At 43.2% G+C, this 19,002-nt stretch overlaps 1 protein-coding gene across 1 annotated transcript; it reads left to right on the forward strand.

Annotated features, from left to right (window-relative positions):
• The first annotated feature begins 2,834 nt into the window (after positions 1-2,834).
• On the forward strand, positions 2,835-8,496 carry cyp26c1 (cytochrome P450, family 26, subfamily C, polypeptide 1). The gene is given in 7 exon segments (XM_068568229.1): positions 2,835-2,856; positions 2,859-3,070; positions 4,474-4,698; positions 4,962-5,237; positions 5,733-5,891; positions 6,097-6,495; positions 8,098-8,496. Coding segments are annotated over 7 exon segments (1,638 nt in total). The 3' UTR covers positions 8,443-8,496.
• The last annotated feature ends 10,506 nt before the right edge of the window (positions 8,497-19,002 follow it).

Here is a 19,002-nt window from a genome sequence, read left to right on the forward strand (position 1 = left end):
AGAAGTGTCAGAATGATGTTTTTAATTATAACCAGGCCTAAAAAAAAAACAAGAAAGAAGACTTTTCAGCCTATAATAACACAGATAATACTAATAATTATAATAATAGGTTAATATAACATTGATTCCTCTTGCATTAATCTTCTGAGTGATTCAGTTTCAAATGTAATTTCCTTCTCTTTTCATGAGGGAACAGAAGTGTCTGACAGCTGATATGAAAGATCTCTTTTCATTTCCATGTGTGATTTGTGTATTTGGGGGAATTCCCCAGAGTTTATGGCTGTTGGATGTCAGCTGCAGATTTACTGCTGTGTGAATATAATATGGAGATGTTTAATGATCAAGTTCAAACTCGAAGAAACAGAGAAAAGATGGTTGTTTTTTTTTATTTTAATTTTTTGATAAAGGCGCAGAAAATACTTAAAAACACGTCGGGTCGTATTTTATAATTTAAGACTTTTATTACAACCTGGCATTAGTTCAAATAATTAGAAAGCCTTGACTGTCGCTTTCGTTTGTGTACTGAAACGACAATACGCGTCTATCTTCATCACCATAATCCAGAAATATACCCGCAGTGGAGACTTTGAGAAAATATTTTTTTTTTTTATCATCGGATAAAAATAATTGGAGGTTTTTGGGGATTAAAGTCGTCGCCGCTTCCGCTCAACAAAATCTAGACCGAGTGACGTGAATAAAAAGTAAATTACGCACAAAGTGTGTCGAGTGTGATGTCCAGCTCCTCTGGATGAGGCCTTAACCGCCTTAAAATATGATGTTTCATCTGTAAACAACATTGTGCCTCTCAGGTCTCATGAAGGCGTTCAAAGAAGAAGAAGAAGAAGAAGAAGAAGAAGAAGAAGAAGAAGAAGAAGAAGAAGAAGAAGAAGAAGAAGAAGAAGGGTGGACTTCTTCCTGCTGCGGCTCCCGGGAGCCTCCTCATGCTGCCTCGTCCCGTGACTCTCCCCAAACACACCCGAGCCCAATGTTGACGTCACAACTCAGGTTACATCTGCTTACGTGTGAATCATTTAGTTTTAGCGTGTTTTTATTTATTTTTTTAAAATATATATATATATTTTTATAATTCTAACTTATGTAATAGCCTGGAACGCGTTCTATAAAATGTACTATGATTATCATCAGCATTATTTTATTATTATTATCATAATTAGTTGGACCAATTTCCAAGAAACCTCTTGATTTTATCCACTTTCTTCTTTTTTTTGAATTCTAAACAATATACATTATGTAGAGCGACAACCATTACCTCTATAACTGCAGGTTTTTGTGATGACCTCATATTTCAAACCTCTCGAGAGGCAGTTACATTACATTAATGAATAAACAGGTACACTATAAAGTTTAAATTACTACTATTGTCCGAGTCGCAGCCCTCAGCTCAGTCGGGCAGCAGCTCCAACCTGAAACTCTGAGCTCTCTGAAAGCTGCATGCGCCAAAGTCTGAGCGGCTCCAGCTGATTGGCTACCTGAGAGTTTCCTCCATCTCTCCCTCCCTCTCTCCCTTCCTCCCTCTCTCCCTCTCTCTTTTCAGAGCGCACCGCTGCGTCTTTGCTCTGATCTCTAAAACCGTTTCCCTTTTTCTTTTTTTCTTGTTGTTGTTGTTGTTGGTTGATTCCCCTCTCCGGTCCGCGCGGTGAATGAAACGAGCCTCTTTAACATATTCAGACCAACGTCATCATCCTGTGAAGGTGGATCATGCCGTGCAGCCTGCTCTATAAAACCCCCCGCAGCCCGCTCGCTGAGGACGAATAGTCGCCGCTTTTTGGCAGAGAAGGCGAGAAAGAAACTTTTTTTTTTTTTACGGATTTTTTTCCCCCCTCACAGCTGACTGGCACGCTGCGTGGAGGTAAGTCCTCTCTGTCTGGGTCTCGTCCCGGACACGAAGTTCTCCCTTTATGTGCTGGGAAAGTGGAGCGAGGTGACTCATTTGTTCAACTTAGTTTTCATCCTGTTCGTCTCCAAGTCGCCTCCTCTCATCTCAGCTCGACTTCACGTTGCCAGGCCTGTTAATCTGCTCCACGCTGTATAGCCTACTGTATTCAAATACCCTTTCTTCTTCTGCTTCCAAAAAAAGAGAGAAAGATTTATTGCCTTTGCTCCATAAACCTCGGGCCGCCCGGGGGGTGGCTGAGCCCCCTGAACTGTACCTATAAAGGCGCATAACCTAATAGACAAGCCGGCGCATGTAAACCTGTAAAACTATTTGGAATAGTTGACAGCTACTCCTCATTTTGAAGGAGTAGCCGCAGAGAATCAAGCACGTTTCTCATATATATCATGGAGTAAAACCATATGAGCCCGCAAGGCGCATCCATCCGGTCTGATTTCTGTTGTATTAGATCAAGAGGCGCGTTTGTCTGCGAGGAAATGGGATAAAAGTTAGTTTTCATCCCCCCCAAAAAGTAGGACTTATCTTGATTTGAGGCATTGTCACACATTCCATCAGCCCAGTGCATCCTCACTGCATATTTCTGATTGGATAGGGAGGCCAAAGTCCAGCTTGTATGATGACTGTTATTATTATCCTCTAACTAGCTGTAATAACAGCTTATAACGACTCTCGGCCATTGGCTGTCTCCAGAGTTCAGAAAGAGTTGAGATTCACACTGCGCCTCTTTTCTCCGCTGAGGTAAACCCACCAGAGCCAGGCTGACATTTATTTGTATTTGGACAGACTTTACACGTCGCTGAAGAAGAAGAAGAAGAAGAAGAAGAAGAAGAAGAAGAAGAAGAAGAAGAAGAAGACGCGGCACGGTGAAGATTTGCGCAACGCCGCCACAAGAAGCGCCTTTACGCACGGACACAGGTGGATGCTGGGAAGCGGACCCGCTCTGAGGAGATGTTACCCCTGGCCCAGTTCGGGGTGCTGTCGGCTCTGGCCACCGCGCTCACCTCGGTGCTGTCCGCGCTCCTGCTGCTGGCGCTCACCCGGCAGCTGTGGAGCATCCGCTGGAGCCTGACCCGGGACAAAGAGAGCAGCCTGCCGCTGCCGAAGGGCTCCATGGGCTGGCCGCTGGTCGGAGAGACTTTCCACTGGCTCTTCCAGGTGAGAGTTGACACGTCGAGGCTCCTGCAGTTGTAGATTTATCTCTTCTTTTTTTCTTTTACAAGGGTTCCGACATATAGGTTAGCTTCCTGCGCGTCTCTGTTCTATATTTGTGTTCGTTATAATGGATTTAAATCCCAAGATGAATTCATTCTTTTGATAACGAAATGGAGGTAAATACCGGATCGCTGTAGGATATATTAACCGTATCGTTGATGATGTCTCGGGGAAGCTTTGAAAAAGCTCCGCAGATTCTTGCAGGCTGAGTTCTGTTGTTAATGCGACATGTGCGGACTTGATGCTCGCTGCGTAATTCCTTCTTGCGGAGGAAAAACAGACGTTTTCTGTTCAAAACTTCCTCCTCTCTTTCATTTTCCCCTCCCTCTCGCTCTGTCGTTCTTTCCGTGTCTTCTTCAGAGAGGAATGCGCTCTCATCCCATCACCTCTCTGTCCCTCAAACTATTCCTCCAGTCCGCATCACAGCGCCTCGTGCAGCACGTGATGTGGCGGTTTCTTTTGTTTTTATTCCTCATGCCTCTGATTTTGCACCTTCTTCTTTATTATTCACCCTAAAATGTCCCATTTCAGATGGACATTTTAAAAAAAAAGAGCTCTGCTACTTTTGGGAAAAGTTGAGCACTGTAGCGTTTAGACAGGAGGTAACTAAAGTGTTGTTATCTGTGAATACACAATAGACCAACAACATGTCAGTGTAGCTCAGCAAAAGGTGGTCTGTGGGCTCCATCAGGCTTTAGATACACAGACAAATACATTTTAATAACAGAATATGTTCATTTTGTATGAGATAGAAAATTAAAATTGTATTTATTTATTTAAAAAAAGAAAATCTCTAAATACTCTTTATAATCTCGGTATAATGAATAACAGAAAAGAACAAAAAAGGAGAAAAAAGAGCCCATAACAACCCAATGGCCAGAAGTATGTGGACACCATCTGGACATTCATCAATCCTGAACATCAGATTTGGTTTTATCATCATAAGTAATATTCTTACTTGCATTTTTCCTTATATTTTTATTTAACGAGCATTATTGGAGTCTGAGATCTAAGATTATCAAGCTTCTAAATGTTGTGCATATGCTAACAAATAACTTGAAACTTGAAACTAGTAGTTAATGTGACAATAAAAACTGCCCCTCAATGTGAGGGGATCTTAAAAAAAAGCTAAAAATAGATTTGCACCAAAAACAAACAAAGCAAACAATGCTTTGTGTCTTGGCCCCTCGAGAGACCATAGTTTCTGCTGACCAGCAAAAATGGACCAAAAACAGGCAGTGGACTTTAAAGAGTGAAATCTTACAAATGCAAACAAGTCGTTTTCCAATAAGTTGTTGCCTAAAATGTGTCCGGCGTGTAATTCAAAAGTAACCTTCGTGCTTCAGGGTTCCAACTTCCACATCTCGCGCAGAGAGCGCCACGGCAACGTGTTCAAGACCCACCTCCTCGGGAAGCCCGTCATCCGGGTGACGGGCGCGGAAAACATCCGCAAGATCCTGCTGGGAGAGCACAGTCTGGTGTGCACCCAGTGGCCCCAGAGCACCCGCATCATCCTGGGACCCAACACCCTGGTCAACTCCACCGGAGACCTGCACAAGAGGAACAGGAAGGTAAGAACCAATGACCTTTAAATAACCCAAAAGGTACAGATTATCTAGGGGACTAAAGGAAGTACAGTATCAATCAGCTAAATGATGTCCTCTAATATCCACCATGTCCTCTCTCCTATTTCTACATCCTTCCCTAATACCTCTAGCTAGTCCTAACTCCTCCTCTTTAGTGAGTATTTACTGAAAGGTGTTGACTGTCGTGTGGAAGGTTATCACTTTTTATGACACCGCTCTCCTTTGTTTCCTTCTCCCCCCCTTTCAAGATCCTGGCTAAAGTGTTTAGCCGGGGGGCTCTGGAGTCCTACCTGCCCCGGCTGCAGGACGTCATCAAGTCTGAGATCGCCAAGTGGTGCTCGGAGCCCGGCGCCATCGACGTTTACAGCGCGGCCAAGTCCCTGACGTTCCGCATCGCAGTCCGGGTCCTGCTGGGTCTGCAGATGGAGGAGGAGCGGATCGTCTTCCTGGCCCGGACCTTCGAGCAGCTGATGAACAACCTCTTCTCGCTGCCCATCGACGCTCCGCTCAGTGGGCTACGCAAGGTGAGAGAGGGAACCAACTGAAGTTGATTCATCTTCAGACACATTGTTCGATCAGTCTTTTATCGGTAGATTTTTAGCAGAATCACAAACAATATAAAACTGCCCCTTAACTTCACTGTGACCAAAAACCCACCATTGTTTCAGGAGTTCAGTCTTGTGACCTTTCTTTAGAGGTCATTAGAAAACTAGTACCCTCACTTCAAACCAAATTCACCCTAAAATCAAAATGATTTACTACATTTTTTGCCCAAAAAAGGAAGACTAGTTTACACAGTGTGACTGAATCCAATAACAAAAACATGGATGGAAGGAAAAGTTGTCTTTTCACTGTGAACAAAAACCCCATTGTGTCAGAGGTTGAGGTTCCTAGAACACTAACATGGCGTAAAAACAAAATGATTCAAAGTAAGTTGGGTTATGCTCTCTGCAACTGAAACGCTTCAACTAAACAATGCTAATCTAATATTGTCCTTTATGGGGTTGTTCTCTCTCCAGGGGATAAAAGCCAGAGAAATCCTGCACGCCAACATGGAGAAAATCATTGAGGAAAAGATGCAGCGGCAGCAGGCGGAGGAAGAATACCACGACGCCTTTGACTACATCCTGTCCAGTTCCAAGGAGCACGGCCAGCAGCTCAGCATCCAGGAGCTCAAGGTAGAGTTAAGCAGACACTAAAAGTAACGATGGGATCTGACTCCACTTTCTAGAAGAGTTCTCGATGAGCCACAGTGGATCTGCAACGGTACAAGAATCCTCCAGTATTGCTTGTGGAATCCTACTTTGATCACAGCTGTTCGAGGGCTAATGTGAATTTAAAGTAAACTGATCTAACTCCATCTTTCCACTTCCCTCCTGGCAGGAAACAGCAGTAGAGCTGATCTTCGCCGCTCACTCAACCACAGCCAGCGCCTCCACGTCTCTGATCCTGCAGCTGCTCCGCCATCCAGCGGTGGTGGAGAGGGCCAGAGTCGAGCTGGAGGCCGAGGGCCTCGGCTACGAGTCCCAGGGCCGTCGCCGCCCGCCTGGTGAGATGGAGGAGGAGGACGCCGCGGACACGGAGACAAGTCGCCTGCTGAACGGAGGTTGTCAGAATCAGCAGAATAACAGGGACGGTTTACCGCAGTCTCACGTGCCGAACCTGACCCTGGACAAGCTGAGCCAGCTCCGCTACGTCGACTGTGTCGTCAAAGAGGTGCTCCGCTTCCTGCCGCCGGTCTCCGGGGGTTATCGGACAGCCCTGCAGACGTTTGAACTCGACGTAAGTTCAAGTCTCTTGTGGGACTATAGCCTTCATTTGTACACCATTGGTCTGTTTGGGTCTTCTGTTTTCTGGACATGCAATGCGATTTTTAACAGATACAGAGAATCCAGATATATGCTTCCCTCTAGAGCCACAAACAAGGAGGAATTAGGTATCCAAAGACCAACGTTTAAAGATATCTGTTGTTTTTAAGACTTCATTTTGGAGAAAAACATTGAAAAGACCCCCTTCTCTCGAAGATGTCCAAAGGCATTGTTAGGGTTTGAGAAGTCAATGTGAGATATGACGATGAAGATGTGTACCACGAGCCAGCCAAAAGTTCCTGCAGCGCAATGTTCAAAGCTGCAAGTCTAAACAGGAGATGCAAATGGATGCATGAAAGACAACTGGATAGTGCCTTCAAAGATGGCGCCCCTTAAGCTGTTCACTGGGCGCATGAGCTAAAAGAAAGGGTTAGGAGGCTTCCTCACACATCTTCATGTTTGGGCTCATACAGCTTTACCACACTATAGACCTTTATATACCGATATAGAGGTCTATCATGACCGTTATGTACCTATATAGAGTTCTTTTGTGACCTATTTGTACCTATGTAGAGGGTTTTTATGACCTATATGTACCTATATAAAGGTCTACTCAGGCCGCGTCAACATGCACCTAAGAGAGAGAGACGAATGTGATGAAATGATGTAATTACGACTCTTCTAGCCATTGTAAATGTAAATGGACCAAATGGATCAAATTTGGATTCGGGGGCTTTGTGACACTCTGAAAGATTTGGTCACTGTTTTAAAACCCACATCTTGTGGAGAAACAGCCGTTTTAGAGTGAGCTGAAAGCTGGTTTATTACCAGCAAAAACAAAATGTCGATAAGTGACATCTTTAATCAACTCGACTTGCAAAAGGCAAAACAAAATTTGGATTCTATTGAATTCTGTCTCCGTCCACTTGTCCTGTCGCAGGCTTCGCTGCACTTCAACGGACAGACACGTTCACAAACAGAGTTGGCCGTTGCTGAGAAAGTGCCCCGTCATGGCCTCATCCCTCGGCCTTACATGCCCCTTCCTGCCCTCAGCGTGCCCCCAATTTGCCGCGCTTATTGCGAAAGGACAATTGAGGTTTAAAACTAATTCCCAGAATACTATTGTAGTGCAGGACGCCATTTATTCACCTCTTTCGCAGGGTTTAAGCTGGTTATATAGTTGAGAAGTAATTGCAGTATTGAGAACGTTATTATGCCTGTTCATTCAAGTGCATCTTGCTAAAGCCTAGACATGGGAATCCAAACTCTGAAATAATTAGGATTAGGTTATAAAGAGGTCTGGATTATTGGAAGGAAGGAATGAGAACATCAAGTTGGAAAACTAAATGAGAGAAACTGTTCTCCAGGTAATAAAATGGACATATCTTTTTAACTTCTGTCAAACATAGAAGTTCAACGACAAAGACTCTCGGAGTATGCATATTTTCCACGAAATCAAGCTGTAGATTGTTTTTGTTTCCTGTGCTTATTATTCCATTCAAGACATTCAAAAGAGTTAGAGTTTGTGCAGGTTTGAATATGCACCAACCTGACTGGTTTCTCATTCATTTCACAGGGCTACCAGATCCCCAAAGGCTGGAGTGTAATGTACAGCATCCGGGACACTCACGAGACCGCCGCGGTCTTCCAGAGCCCGGAGCTGTTTGACCCGGACCGGTTCGGCCCGGACCGGGAGGAGAGTCGCGCGGCTCGGTTCAGCTACGTGCCGTTCGGCGGCGGCGTGCGGAGCTGCGTGGGGAAAGAACTGGCGAAGATGATCCTAAAGACTCTGGCAGTGGAGCTGATCGGGACATGCAAATGGACTCTGGCCACCGAGAACTTTCCCAAGATGCAGACGGTGCCGATAGTGCACCCGGTCAACGGGCTGCATGTGAATTTCAACTACAACTACCCGCTTTAGGTAGAAAATACAGTCTGACAGACTTCCCCCCCCGCCCCAAAAAAAAATCACCCAAAAGGCATCTCAACCTTCAGTCTGCTTTTGGAAAAACTGTCTAAGCTGAAGAAAGGTGGCACCGGCACCTCGTTGGGTCTGATGGTGCCATTCAGGCCACCTCTCACATCCCCGGGCATGTAGCCGGGGTTCACACTGCTGGTTTGTAGCAGGACATCATCTCCACACTGGTTTGGTCCAAACCTAAGACACCACTTTCTGTTGTAGCACAAACTTACTTTCACCGGATATGCTCACCCGCAGCATTCCTCACCTCTTACAGTATTTAACGTTCTCTTTTTTAAAAGGTAATCAATGTAACAGGGTGCGATTCAAAAGCAAGTGTAGCCGTGAGGAACATCTGGGTTTCAACAACGAGACCACACATCTACTGTCGATAACAAGAGAGAAAGACTTTCCAAAAGGTCTTTCCATGAAGCCGTCTTAGCTCCAGATTATTGGCTCTGACTAAGCTCCAGGGACATTTGGTTGAGATACAAAGCTACACGAAGCGATTTACAGATGATAAAATCCACTCAGCGTTTGTGCTTTTATTTTTTGTACCACTTTGTAGCTTTTACATCAATGTGTATCAGCAAGGACGAATCCAGGGGCCGTGAACATTCGCTGTGCTGAAGGAGCACGTCACACATATTCCACTTCACTCCACATTCATGAAAGCCTTTTTTGAAAACTGACAAAATGCAGCTGGTTAAATGTTTCCATTCCAGGGACGGAGGAGCGGGGAACCTCATTTTACAGACTCTGAAAGCATTTCGGTGTTCCTTTTGTTGTTTCTATTTACATCTTAAAACCTGGGATTGTCTTTCTGAACCGCCTGTGAGCAAGGCTCCATGAAAATGCAGAAAAACTAAAAGATAAATGTTCTTTATTCAATCTGAATGTGACAATTTGAAGCTGATTACAGTCAGAGATACCGTGAAAAGATACGTGGTGGTAGTATTTTGAAACTTTTAGAAAATATTTCCAAACACAGCAGAAACTGGACTCATATTCAGTTATGTTTGTCATGAATTGAATTTTTTTTTGCAATGATTTCCACCGTTAAAACACTTTTACTGATGGAGCTTGCACTTAATTTTGACTCATAACTCCCCAAACATCCAGCTAAAATACATTCAAACTGTTCTGTTTTTTGAACATGAATGTAACATACTGTACATCCTTAACAGTGCTATTATTATGTGTGTATCAAATGAAGTAGCATTATGAATAAGCTGTATTTAAAATGCAGATGTATCATTTCCGTTGTGCTTTTTATTATCTGTAACACTATTTGCTGTAATTATGAATACATAGACACTAACCTGTAATGTAAAAGGACTGTCCATAAAACTTTATTTTACTGCCAGTACATAGACATCTTTTATTGTTTAGAGCAGCACATATATATAGAGAGAGTAAAGTTATTATTATTATTATTATTATTATTATGAATGGTCTAATTTTAGGACTGTTTCTGTCTGGGTCTTGAAGCCCAATAGACACGCTGTGAATTCTTATGTACGGATGGATTCGTGGAAGGAGATAGCACTTTCTCTGCTTTAAGGAGTCTGTATATATTTGTCCTGTTTATGCATTCACTGAGTGTATCACATGTAGCTGCTGTACAGTTGATGTAAAGAGTAAATTAGAAGATGAAAAACAAAAACGAAAACAGTTGTCGTGTTACGAGTTTGTCATATCTTGCTTTGCTTGAAGTGTCATTCTCACGTGTTTATAATACTTGATGATGTTTTTTGTCCAGGAGTTTCAAAAAATATTAGTCTGGGAACAAAAAATCCAGACTTTATTATTGACAATGATATTGTTGGACTTATTTATGTCATCTGACATCATCTTGTATGTGCACTATTTCACTTTCGACCAATTACACGCAACATCGGTCTTATTTGAGCACACAGGAAACTTTCATGAACCCTTACCAGTTTGCACCATAAGCCATTGACTAGAGTTGTTAACATGTAAATGTATGCAGATGACACAACCATAGCAGGTTTTATCTGCAATATAAATACAATACTCTGTCATTAACAGGTCAATCAAGACGTCAGCTGCAGCCCAAACAAACAACTAAATGATGGTCGATTTGGGATAAAAACACTATTTAGTAGGACAGAGTTGTCATAACAGTAGTATTAGACGCATCCAGTATTTATAGTGAATTAATAAGAGTGTCACTTCATATCTTGACCTCATTACAAACACAACGGGCCGTGTAGTGGCCCCTGAGGTCACCACTGAGGACACTGCCGAGGTCGCCTTTGAGGTCACCAGGCATTTCCACCCCTCCACCTTACCGCCATCATTGACGGGCAGAGAATGAGGCGAAGCTGTGCGGCAGAAACAAAATAATGGGCGGCAAACAGCCCGGCCTAATTATGTCCGCTGCAGGGCTCCGTCGCTCTGCCAAGGTTTTTATCTGATGGACGCTCAGCCACTGGGAACTCGGCGACGTTTTGAGCCCGGAGTTCACTCCAGCGCCGCCGCCTGCGCAGGTCAGCGACCGGTCAACTGATGGGAGGGTGCATGGGAACTCGAGAGGGGACGCCACACAACCCAACCGCCATTGCTGCGTATTATACAACCGAAACACAGTCCCAGCGATTCACTAGCTCCCTCTATGGGCTGGATATTTCTACCCAGCTATGAAAGTGCTTTGATGTGGAGACCAACGGGTTGCCTCAAAGCTCACAGCTGCAGATAGGAGGATCATAGTTAAAGTTTTGCTTCCAATAAATTAAGTTTACACTACTATGACATGCTTTTGTCAATGCCCTCTAGAAAGACACTTCACCCGTTGGTCAGAACTATGACATCAGGTCTCTATGTTAGCCAATAACACTGTAAAAAATGAATAAATGATGACATAACACTGCTTTGGCTGAGGTTGGGTTGTGTTTAGGCACAGAAATGACTTCAATAAAGATCCAGCTTTGAGTTGAAATAAGTACTTTTGAAAGTTATTGGGTCATGATGGAGAGAGTTCAATTACTTCCTGATTTCCATCATTAAGAGTGGCGTTCGCTTCACTCTGATGCATATTAGTTCAACATCAACTCTCTTTTAATTCTGTTTTTGGTCTCCAACAGCTCCTGAAGGAATTACCTACGTCTTCAACTGCTCTCCACTATGTTCACGAGCTAGTTTCTGACCGTCTTTGCTGCTGAGTATGTAGTGCACAGTGTCTTTTTCCAGTTATTTCTCTAAAAACGACGCAACAAGAGTGTTGGGATACAACCACAACAGTAAAGTTGTGGATTGGACAGATACATATCGCCTTTTTAATGTAATTCATATTTTGTTGATACAGTAATTGTCCAAATAATAATTGTATATATGTCTGCAAAGAGGGCCGATTTGGGTCAACCTGAGGTCACAGATAAAAAGGGCGGTCCTGAGATTACAGTGATGGTGTCCTTTCAATATCCCAAAATCCCAAATTATTTTCTTTCTCTCTTCATTCATTCCTGAAGGCAAACTTAATTTGAGTGACGCACACTCAAAACTCCAATTAAAATGCTATAGCATCGCTGCATTCATTTAAAAAGGTACAATATGTATCCGGTGGCCGTTATGGGAACTGCAGCCAGCTAGCTAGCTGTTGCTGGTCGTTGCGCATGCTAGAAGAGCTAAATGCACTCATATTTTTGTTTTGTCCTCCTCGCCACCGGGAGATACTTCTGCTACTAAAACCATGAATGAATTAACTGACAGTTTCCACTCAGATTATGAAATATATTAGCGACATATGGTTGGCGCTAAAGAGGAGCTAAAGAGGCAACGTCCTGAGTCTTTTACATAGAAATAAGTCCACAGGCGGTTTAAGGCGACAGAGAAATTCAGGGTATGCTTAAGTTTTTATCTTTCAAACCATTCTCACATTGGCAACATAAAGCATTTTATAATGTAAATTGTTAAAATAACCTTTAAGTAAGAGAAGAGTTTTTTTTTAAAAAGTACAAATGTACATTCAATGCGGTTTTCTGTTCACTATCACTTTGCATTTCATGGGTTAAGTTTTTGAAAGAGTTATGAACACAAGAGGGAGAATAAAGAAAACATTTTGAAAGGTTGATTCCCGATGTGTTTCTGCTACATTGCTTTATCCGTCACATGAAATCTATTTATTCTCTCCCTATAAGCTATAAAAAATCATAGCAGGGAAGCTAAAAGTTCAGCTTCCCTTTACCTCCTCCTCCTCTTTTGTGAGTTCTGGTTCAAAGGCAGTTCACGGTCCCGATAAGGACCCACACCAATTTGCAAATTGAGGGGGAAAACGGGATCAGATGTTGACTTGGATAAAACGCTCGGCGGCCAACATTAGCACCTTAGCCGGTCGGTGTGTGTGTGTGTGTGTGTGTGTGTGTGTGTGTGTGTGCATCCAGACACTTATCCTCCAACACGTCCGGCTTGTCTTTCCTCTGAGTTTATTTCCATCGCGGCCGCTGTCATAGGGCAAAACCACAACGCTGCAATCTTGGTGGTTTTTCTTTTTCGTACTTGTAATTGAAAGTTTACTTGGCCATTTATGTGCTGAGTCAGTCAGGAATCTTTGGGGCTTCATTGTGTGACTTCAGAAATACAAACGGAGTTTAAATTATGGCAGCTATATCCAGCAGTTCATCCATCTTGAGCAAGAAGAGAAACTATATGCCCGATATACTCACGTTTTTCTTTTGTCGTAAAATTAAACTGGCAACCAATATTTAGCTGGCCGCTGTACGTTTGGAGATTTTTTATTGTCGTCTGTTTTAGTCCAAAGATTGACTTAGAAAACCCTTGAAGCTTTACAAAATCTCAAGTTATATACATTAAGTCATTCCTAGCGATTTTACTGCATTATGACGGGATCCAACACCTAAATATGAAAGAGAATATAGGGTTTCTGTTTCATGTGTAAGACAAGCAATTCTACTTTAATCAACCAAAACATATTATATCAAATTATGGACATTTTCATGGATGTTAGGCACCAATATAGGTCGCTAAATCAGAAAAGAATAGCTGTTATTCTTATTTAATCGGTTGAAAAGGTTGAACGTCTTTCCCACAATATTCAATTGGAATATGGGCACAATTATTCACTTGTATGTTTTGTTATTCTGCTCATGATTATGGAAATTAATTGAAATCTAAAACAAATCAAGAGAATAAAAAGGTTCTACCCCAAATATTCTGTTCATGAAAACTTGATAATGGATAATGAAGTAACCCTTTTCAGATTTTTTTCTTGTTTTTAATCACCCCAAAAAAGCATTTTCTAGACGACTAACCCACTCACCCGTCGCCAGGACCCGGCCTCCTCACGTCTCTGGACTCGTGTTGCTTGCGTTCTGGTTCAGAACAAAAGATACACATCGAGACAGATTTCTGTAAACGGCTGTTTCAGGTCGTTGAGAGAGCGCTTCATTATAATAATGAGGTAAAAGAGCGGTCCTTGGAGAAAAATGAACCTACTTGCTCGGGCCAACGCTGCACCGCAGCGATCCGCCCACCTTTAAAAAAACAGTCAGTTTATTTCGAAGTTTTTCAGAAATAAGCTCCAAACAGTTATATATTAGATAGATTGTAGACCAAACGGCACCACATATTAAAAGTATGTTTACAGCTTTCCTTCGGGTAAAAACTAAAAATGTAATTCAGGTGGCACGAGGGGATCGCACTCAAAATGCCACACAACAATATAATAACTCCTTCATAATTTCAAAGTCTCCGGTTCTGCGTTCCCTCAGAGTTTAGCACCGTAAAGACAGGATTCATTCAAAGTGTGCATCAACGTGTATGTCAGAGATCCCCTCAATTTCAAAAAAGCGTGTTTTTAGGATTATACAGAATAAAAGTCTTTACGCACCACGTGCAGATTGTTGTTTTTTTTCCATGCGATTAACTTAACTCAACATATTTTTCAGAACTGCTATTTTTGTCAATACTTTCACACAAAAATTGAATTTCACCTCGGAACAAAATTACCCTTTTTTTTTTTCGAACTTTCATGCCGCTTAACGCATCAACCACTCAAGTAATGTGGGCCAGGTTGATTTGCTCGTACATTGATGAAACAACCACAGCAAAGTCCCCATAGTCTGTATATAAGAGGTGGATGCAGTCACACTGACTACACGACGTCCTGAAGTCTCAGGTTTGACGTTTTGACTGTCGCCATCTTTGTGCAAACAGAAGTGACGCAACATTACATCATCATTTTAGCCAACGCTTTTTATGCAAAGCGACTTACATTTTTGCTCTATACACCGTAGACACGGCAGCGGGGAGCAGCTAGGGGTTAAAGTGTCTAGCGGAGCCGGGGTTTGAACCACCGATCCTCTGATTGAGAGACGGGCATGTTAACCACTCAACTACAGTCGCCAAAGAGGGCAAAGTCAAGTTCAACCAAACTTAGAAAAAAGGGAACCAAAAAGGTTTCAATTAACTCTGATGAACTTGAAACGCACTGTGAAAGGGTTCAAGTTGTAAGACAAAAGCCCAGACAACCCCCAGACCAGACAACGCTCTGGTAGCGACCTGTCAATCACAAGGTAGGCCCGCCCTGAAGCCTACCCTGCTTTATCGTCTATTTAACTCTAAATGGAACTGTGATTTACAAAATGAACCTCGTGCTGTTTGGTGGAGGTGCTGCAAGACTGAAGGGAGAAAATATAGACTTTTTTGGGGGGTAATTTTCAGCGAACCAATTTTAAAAAGCTTTTGTCTGAGGTTAAAAAAAAAGAAAGAAAAGATAAATGTGATTTTGTTTGTATGCGCAGTGGAGTCTCAGACCAGCTGGAGGAAACGTAGATGGTGAAGCAGTCGGAGGAGGTGGAGGAGGATGTGGAGAGGGAGGAGGAGGAGCGGGTATGGACATACAGCCATACAGCAGATAATTATTGGTTTTGTCAGACAACATCTGTTATGTCAGCATTCCAGCCGTCAGCCTCGAGGAGGACGAGCTAAAAAACCGCCTGCAGAGTTCAGAGACACACAAAAGACAGACAGAAACAAGGCCAGACACAGGAAGGCAAAACCCTGCGTTCAGTTTGGACACTTTGGAGTTCATGTTTATGTGAGCGGAGAGTCTGAACCTTCAGCCCCGACGGGTCAAAAGTTCAAATCCCCGTCTGCCCTGCTGCGGTGTCCTTGACCAAGGCAGACTCCCCTCAGGCTGACCATGACCTCTGACCTTCCTCTGGTGTCCGAGAGACTTTACACTGGCGGTTAGGTCGTCTGTTCGATTGTCACCGTCTAACATTTGACTTCACAGACGTCATCTGACCCTCACCTGGAGAGACTTTGCTTTGTCATTTCGCCCTAAAAATGCAATCTGTACTTCCACAGGATTTACTGGGGAGTCACCAGCAAATACAACAATCTGTATTGTTAAAAAAAAAAAAGACCTATCAGTCTGTGTGAGCATCGTCTAACAATGTGTTACTTCTAACTCTAGAAAGTCCACCATGTCCTCCCTCTTCACACAGCAACTGGTCTTCAGATGTGTGACAGTAGGCCGGGTTTGACCTTCTCTGCTTCTTGTTGACAGTCTCCACACAACTTCTTTCGTCATTTTTTTTTTCGGTTCATGCAACATCACGAATACCTTCGGGGGCTGGTTATCTCCATTCGCCGGCAGGGAGTTTCACCCCAACCCGTCAAAGTGTGGTCATGTGGAGCATTGGTGCAACACCTTTACGCATGCACACACGATGCAGCAGGTGTGTTGCCCTTAAGGGGTCAGAAGAAGAGAGTGAGACACGGAAAGGAACGCGTGAGAGAGAGAGAGAGAGAGAGAGAGGGATGTGGCAGCCCTGAAGATAGAGGGTGTAGACTAGAGGCAGAAGCACAAACACATTTGCAAACCAACCAACTGACAGATTTATCGGTGTCTTGGTGATTGATTATGACGAGATGACGCATGCCAGCGACTCGGTCCAGTGTCGGCGGATCTACTTTTCTTTCATTGCCATCAACAACACAGGTGTCCACAACACCATTTCTCTCTGTTTCCCAAATCAATCTGAGGAACCAAACTCTTTCCCACTGTCCATTAGCGGACTTTCTACTGATTTGTTTAAACTTCGTCCTTTAAAATAAGGTTTTTTAGGTCTCCGTTGCAGACTTGTTTAGACAGAGATTATTCCTGTGCAGTTTGAGCGACTGGTTGTCTGAATGACTGTCTGCCACATACCAGAGTACAGTTCAAGAGTTCAGTTAATTCGTGAACTCGGTCGGGGCACCACACCCAGCCAGCGGCACGTGAAAGCCCTGTGTGTGTGTCTGTGTGTGTGTGTGTGTGAGCACTGCTGTGTCCTCATGCGTTAGTGATCCTACAGTATGTGTAGAAGGTTGTCTGCACACGCATGTGCGTTGAGGTTCCTACGCCTTTTATTCTGCCCGATCGGACCTCCATGTGGTCGTGGACAGACTGTGACTGACGGGACAATGCATCTTTTGTTTTGTTGTGTTGAAGATGGAACAAATTAAAAGTTCTTCTGGTTGTACCACAGCTCAAATGCTCACTGGAAGAATCTCTGAAGGAGAACGCCTCAAAGCAGTCGGGTACAACATTTCCTAAATTGCTTGAAGTTGTTTTCCCGCACATTGGAAACAGGTTTACAGCTTATGATTGATGTTGAAATAGACACTTGGATGTACTTTACGTGGTGAACTGTACACACACACACCACACATTCTTATCTATATTGTACCCTGCGAGACAGTGTGCACTCGCAGAAGGAAAATGGTGGCAATGATAGAAAACTATCATAACACATAGGCATGGGAACATATTTTCAGTAAGGACTTTAATTATATAGCACTTTTCAAACCCTTACAAAGTGCTTCCCAATTCCAATAAGAGATAATACAATTCAAATTATTACATGAATAATCAGGGTAAAAAACAGTCTCAAAGATGCTCAAATATTACTTGTTGGTCTTTTGTTGTTCTCTCATCCCCTGGATGGGGGTCAAATGCTCAGTTTTCCCGTCCACGACCTCCACATGCATATGTTCCCTTGTTTGCTACGTAAAGAAGACTCTACTTCCTGCTCTGACTCTACACTTTGTTATTGGACGTAAGTCATAAGCCGTGGAATCGTCCAATATGAACCCAATTGTTGGTCTGTCTTCATGTATGAACATAAACATGTACGCAGCAGTGTTTTTGAGGCCGATTTTGAGGCTGATTTTCACATATTAGTAATCAACATCCACACGAGAACTCGGAGCATCATGACATGGAGCCGAATTTGGGGATATATCACACTCACACACACACACACACACACACACACACACACACACACACACACTGAAGAGCTTAGCAAAGGATTCACAATCACAAGGTGTACAAAATCCAGACGACATGGAAACAGATATGAAACGTGAGAAAACGTAATCATCCACAAACTTGAAGAACTGCGTGTTCTCACTTCTGTCCGCGTGGATTGGAAGCCGTCTAATCTGTGTGTTGTGTGTCTTGACAAACACACACGGGGTCACGGCGGGGTCCGTTGCCGAGTCAAACGGGCCGCGGCCGCATTCCTGGACGGAGGTTTGTGTTGATTCGTGCGTCGCAGCGCCGCGCGGCTGTCTGGGCTCCCAGCCTGCGAATCCAAACACAGAAGGGTCAGGACCTCGCCATATTTGTTTAACGTCGAGATAGGTGTCACCGCGGCGGGGTTACCGCCAAGCAGCGCCAGGCATAACTGGCTCCGGAATGACAACAAACACGGTCGCAGTGTTGTTGCGGCTAATTTGCTGGTGTTTTCCACCCAAAGCCCGGGGTTAGCTGACAACACAGGACGTTTAACTCAATCAGTGTTCCGGTTTGTTTTTTTTAGTTTTTTTGACCCGTTTTTATTTTTCACATAACATGTTGTTGTTGTTGTTGCCCGCACCGGCCCTCCACCCACAACTTAACTCAGTCCAGCGGAGCCCGGTTGGGCCCTGGCTCTGTTGTAATAGCTTGCTTTCATCGGCTTTAAATTGTTATGATTGGCTGTCATTATTCAACCGCCTCTTCAGATAACAAGGAACCAACACGAAAACAACAACAAAAAAAAGGGCATGAACTCACGACCGACCGACCAACGGAGCTGCCAGGTGTTTAACGGAAACTTTTATTTTAATGTGACATAGTTTTGTTTTCTCCTTTGTCTTACCGTTTTTGACTGAATGTTTGTAAATGAAGATAGCGTGATGTTCTTGTTAGTTAATATGAACAGACAAAAAGAGAGAATGTCCTCATAATTGGGGGAAAAAAAGTATTTTTTGGTGCTTATACTTGGATAGAAACAGTTATACTGTCAAGAGAATGATCAAGAAAGATGGATGGATGGATGGAAGATGGATGGAGATAGATAGATAAAAAATACACAAAATAGAATAAACTCAATACACTAAACACACAAAATAAACATGCAAATAACTGAAGTAAATTCAGGGAATTAAATGTAAACAGTGTGCTAAATGTACAAAATATGTAATATATATATATATATATATATA

Source organism: Clinocottus analis, unplaced genomic scaffold (genome assembly GCF_023055335.1).
Source record: "Clinocottus analis isolate CAN_PGR_092001 unplaced genomic scaffold, fCliAna1.0.p SCAF_8, whole genome shotgun sequence".
Classification (NCBI taxonomy): domain Eukaryota; kingdom Metazoa; phylum Chordata; class Actinopteri; order Perciformes; family Cottidae; genus Clinocottus; species Clinocottus analis.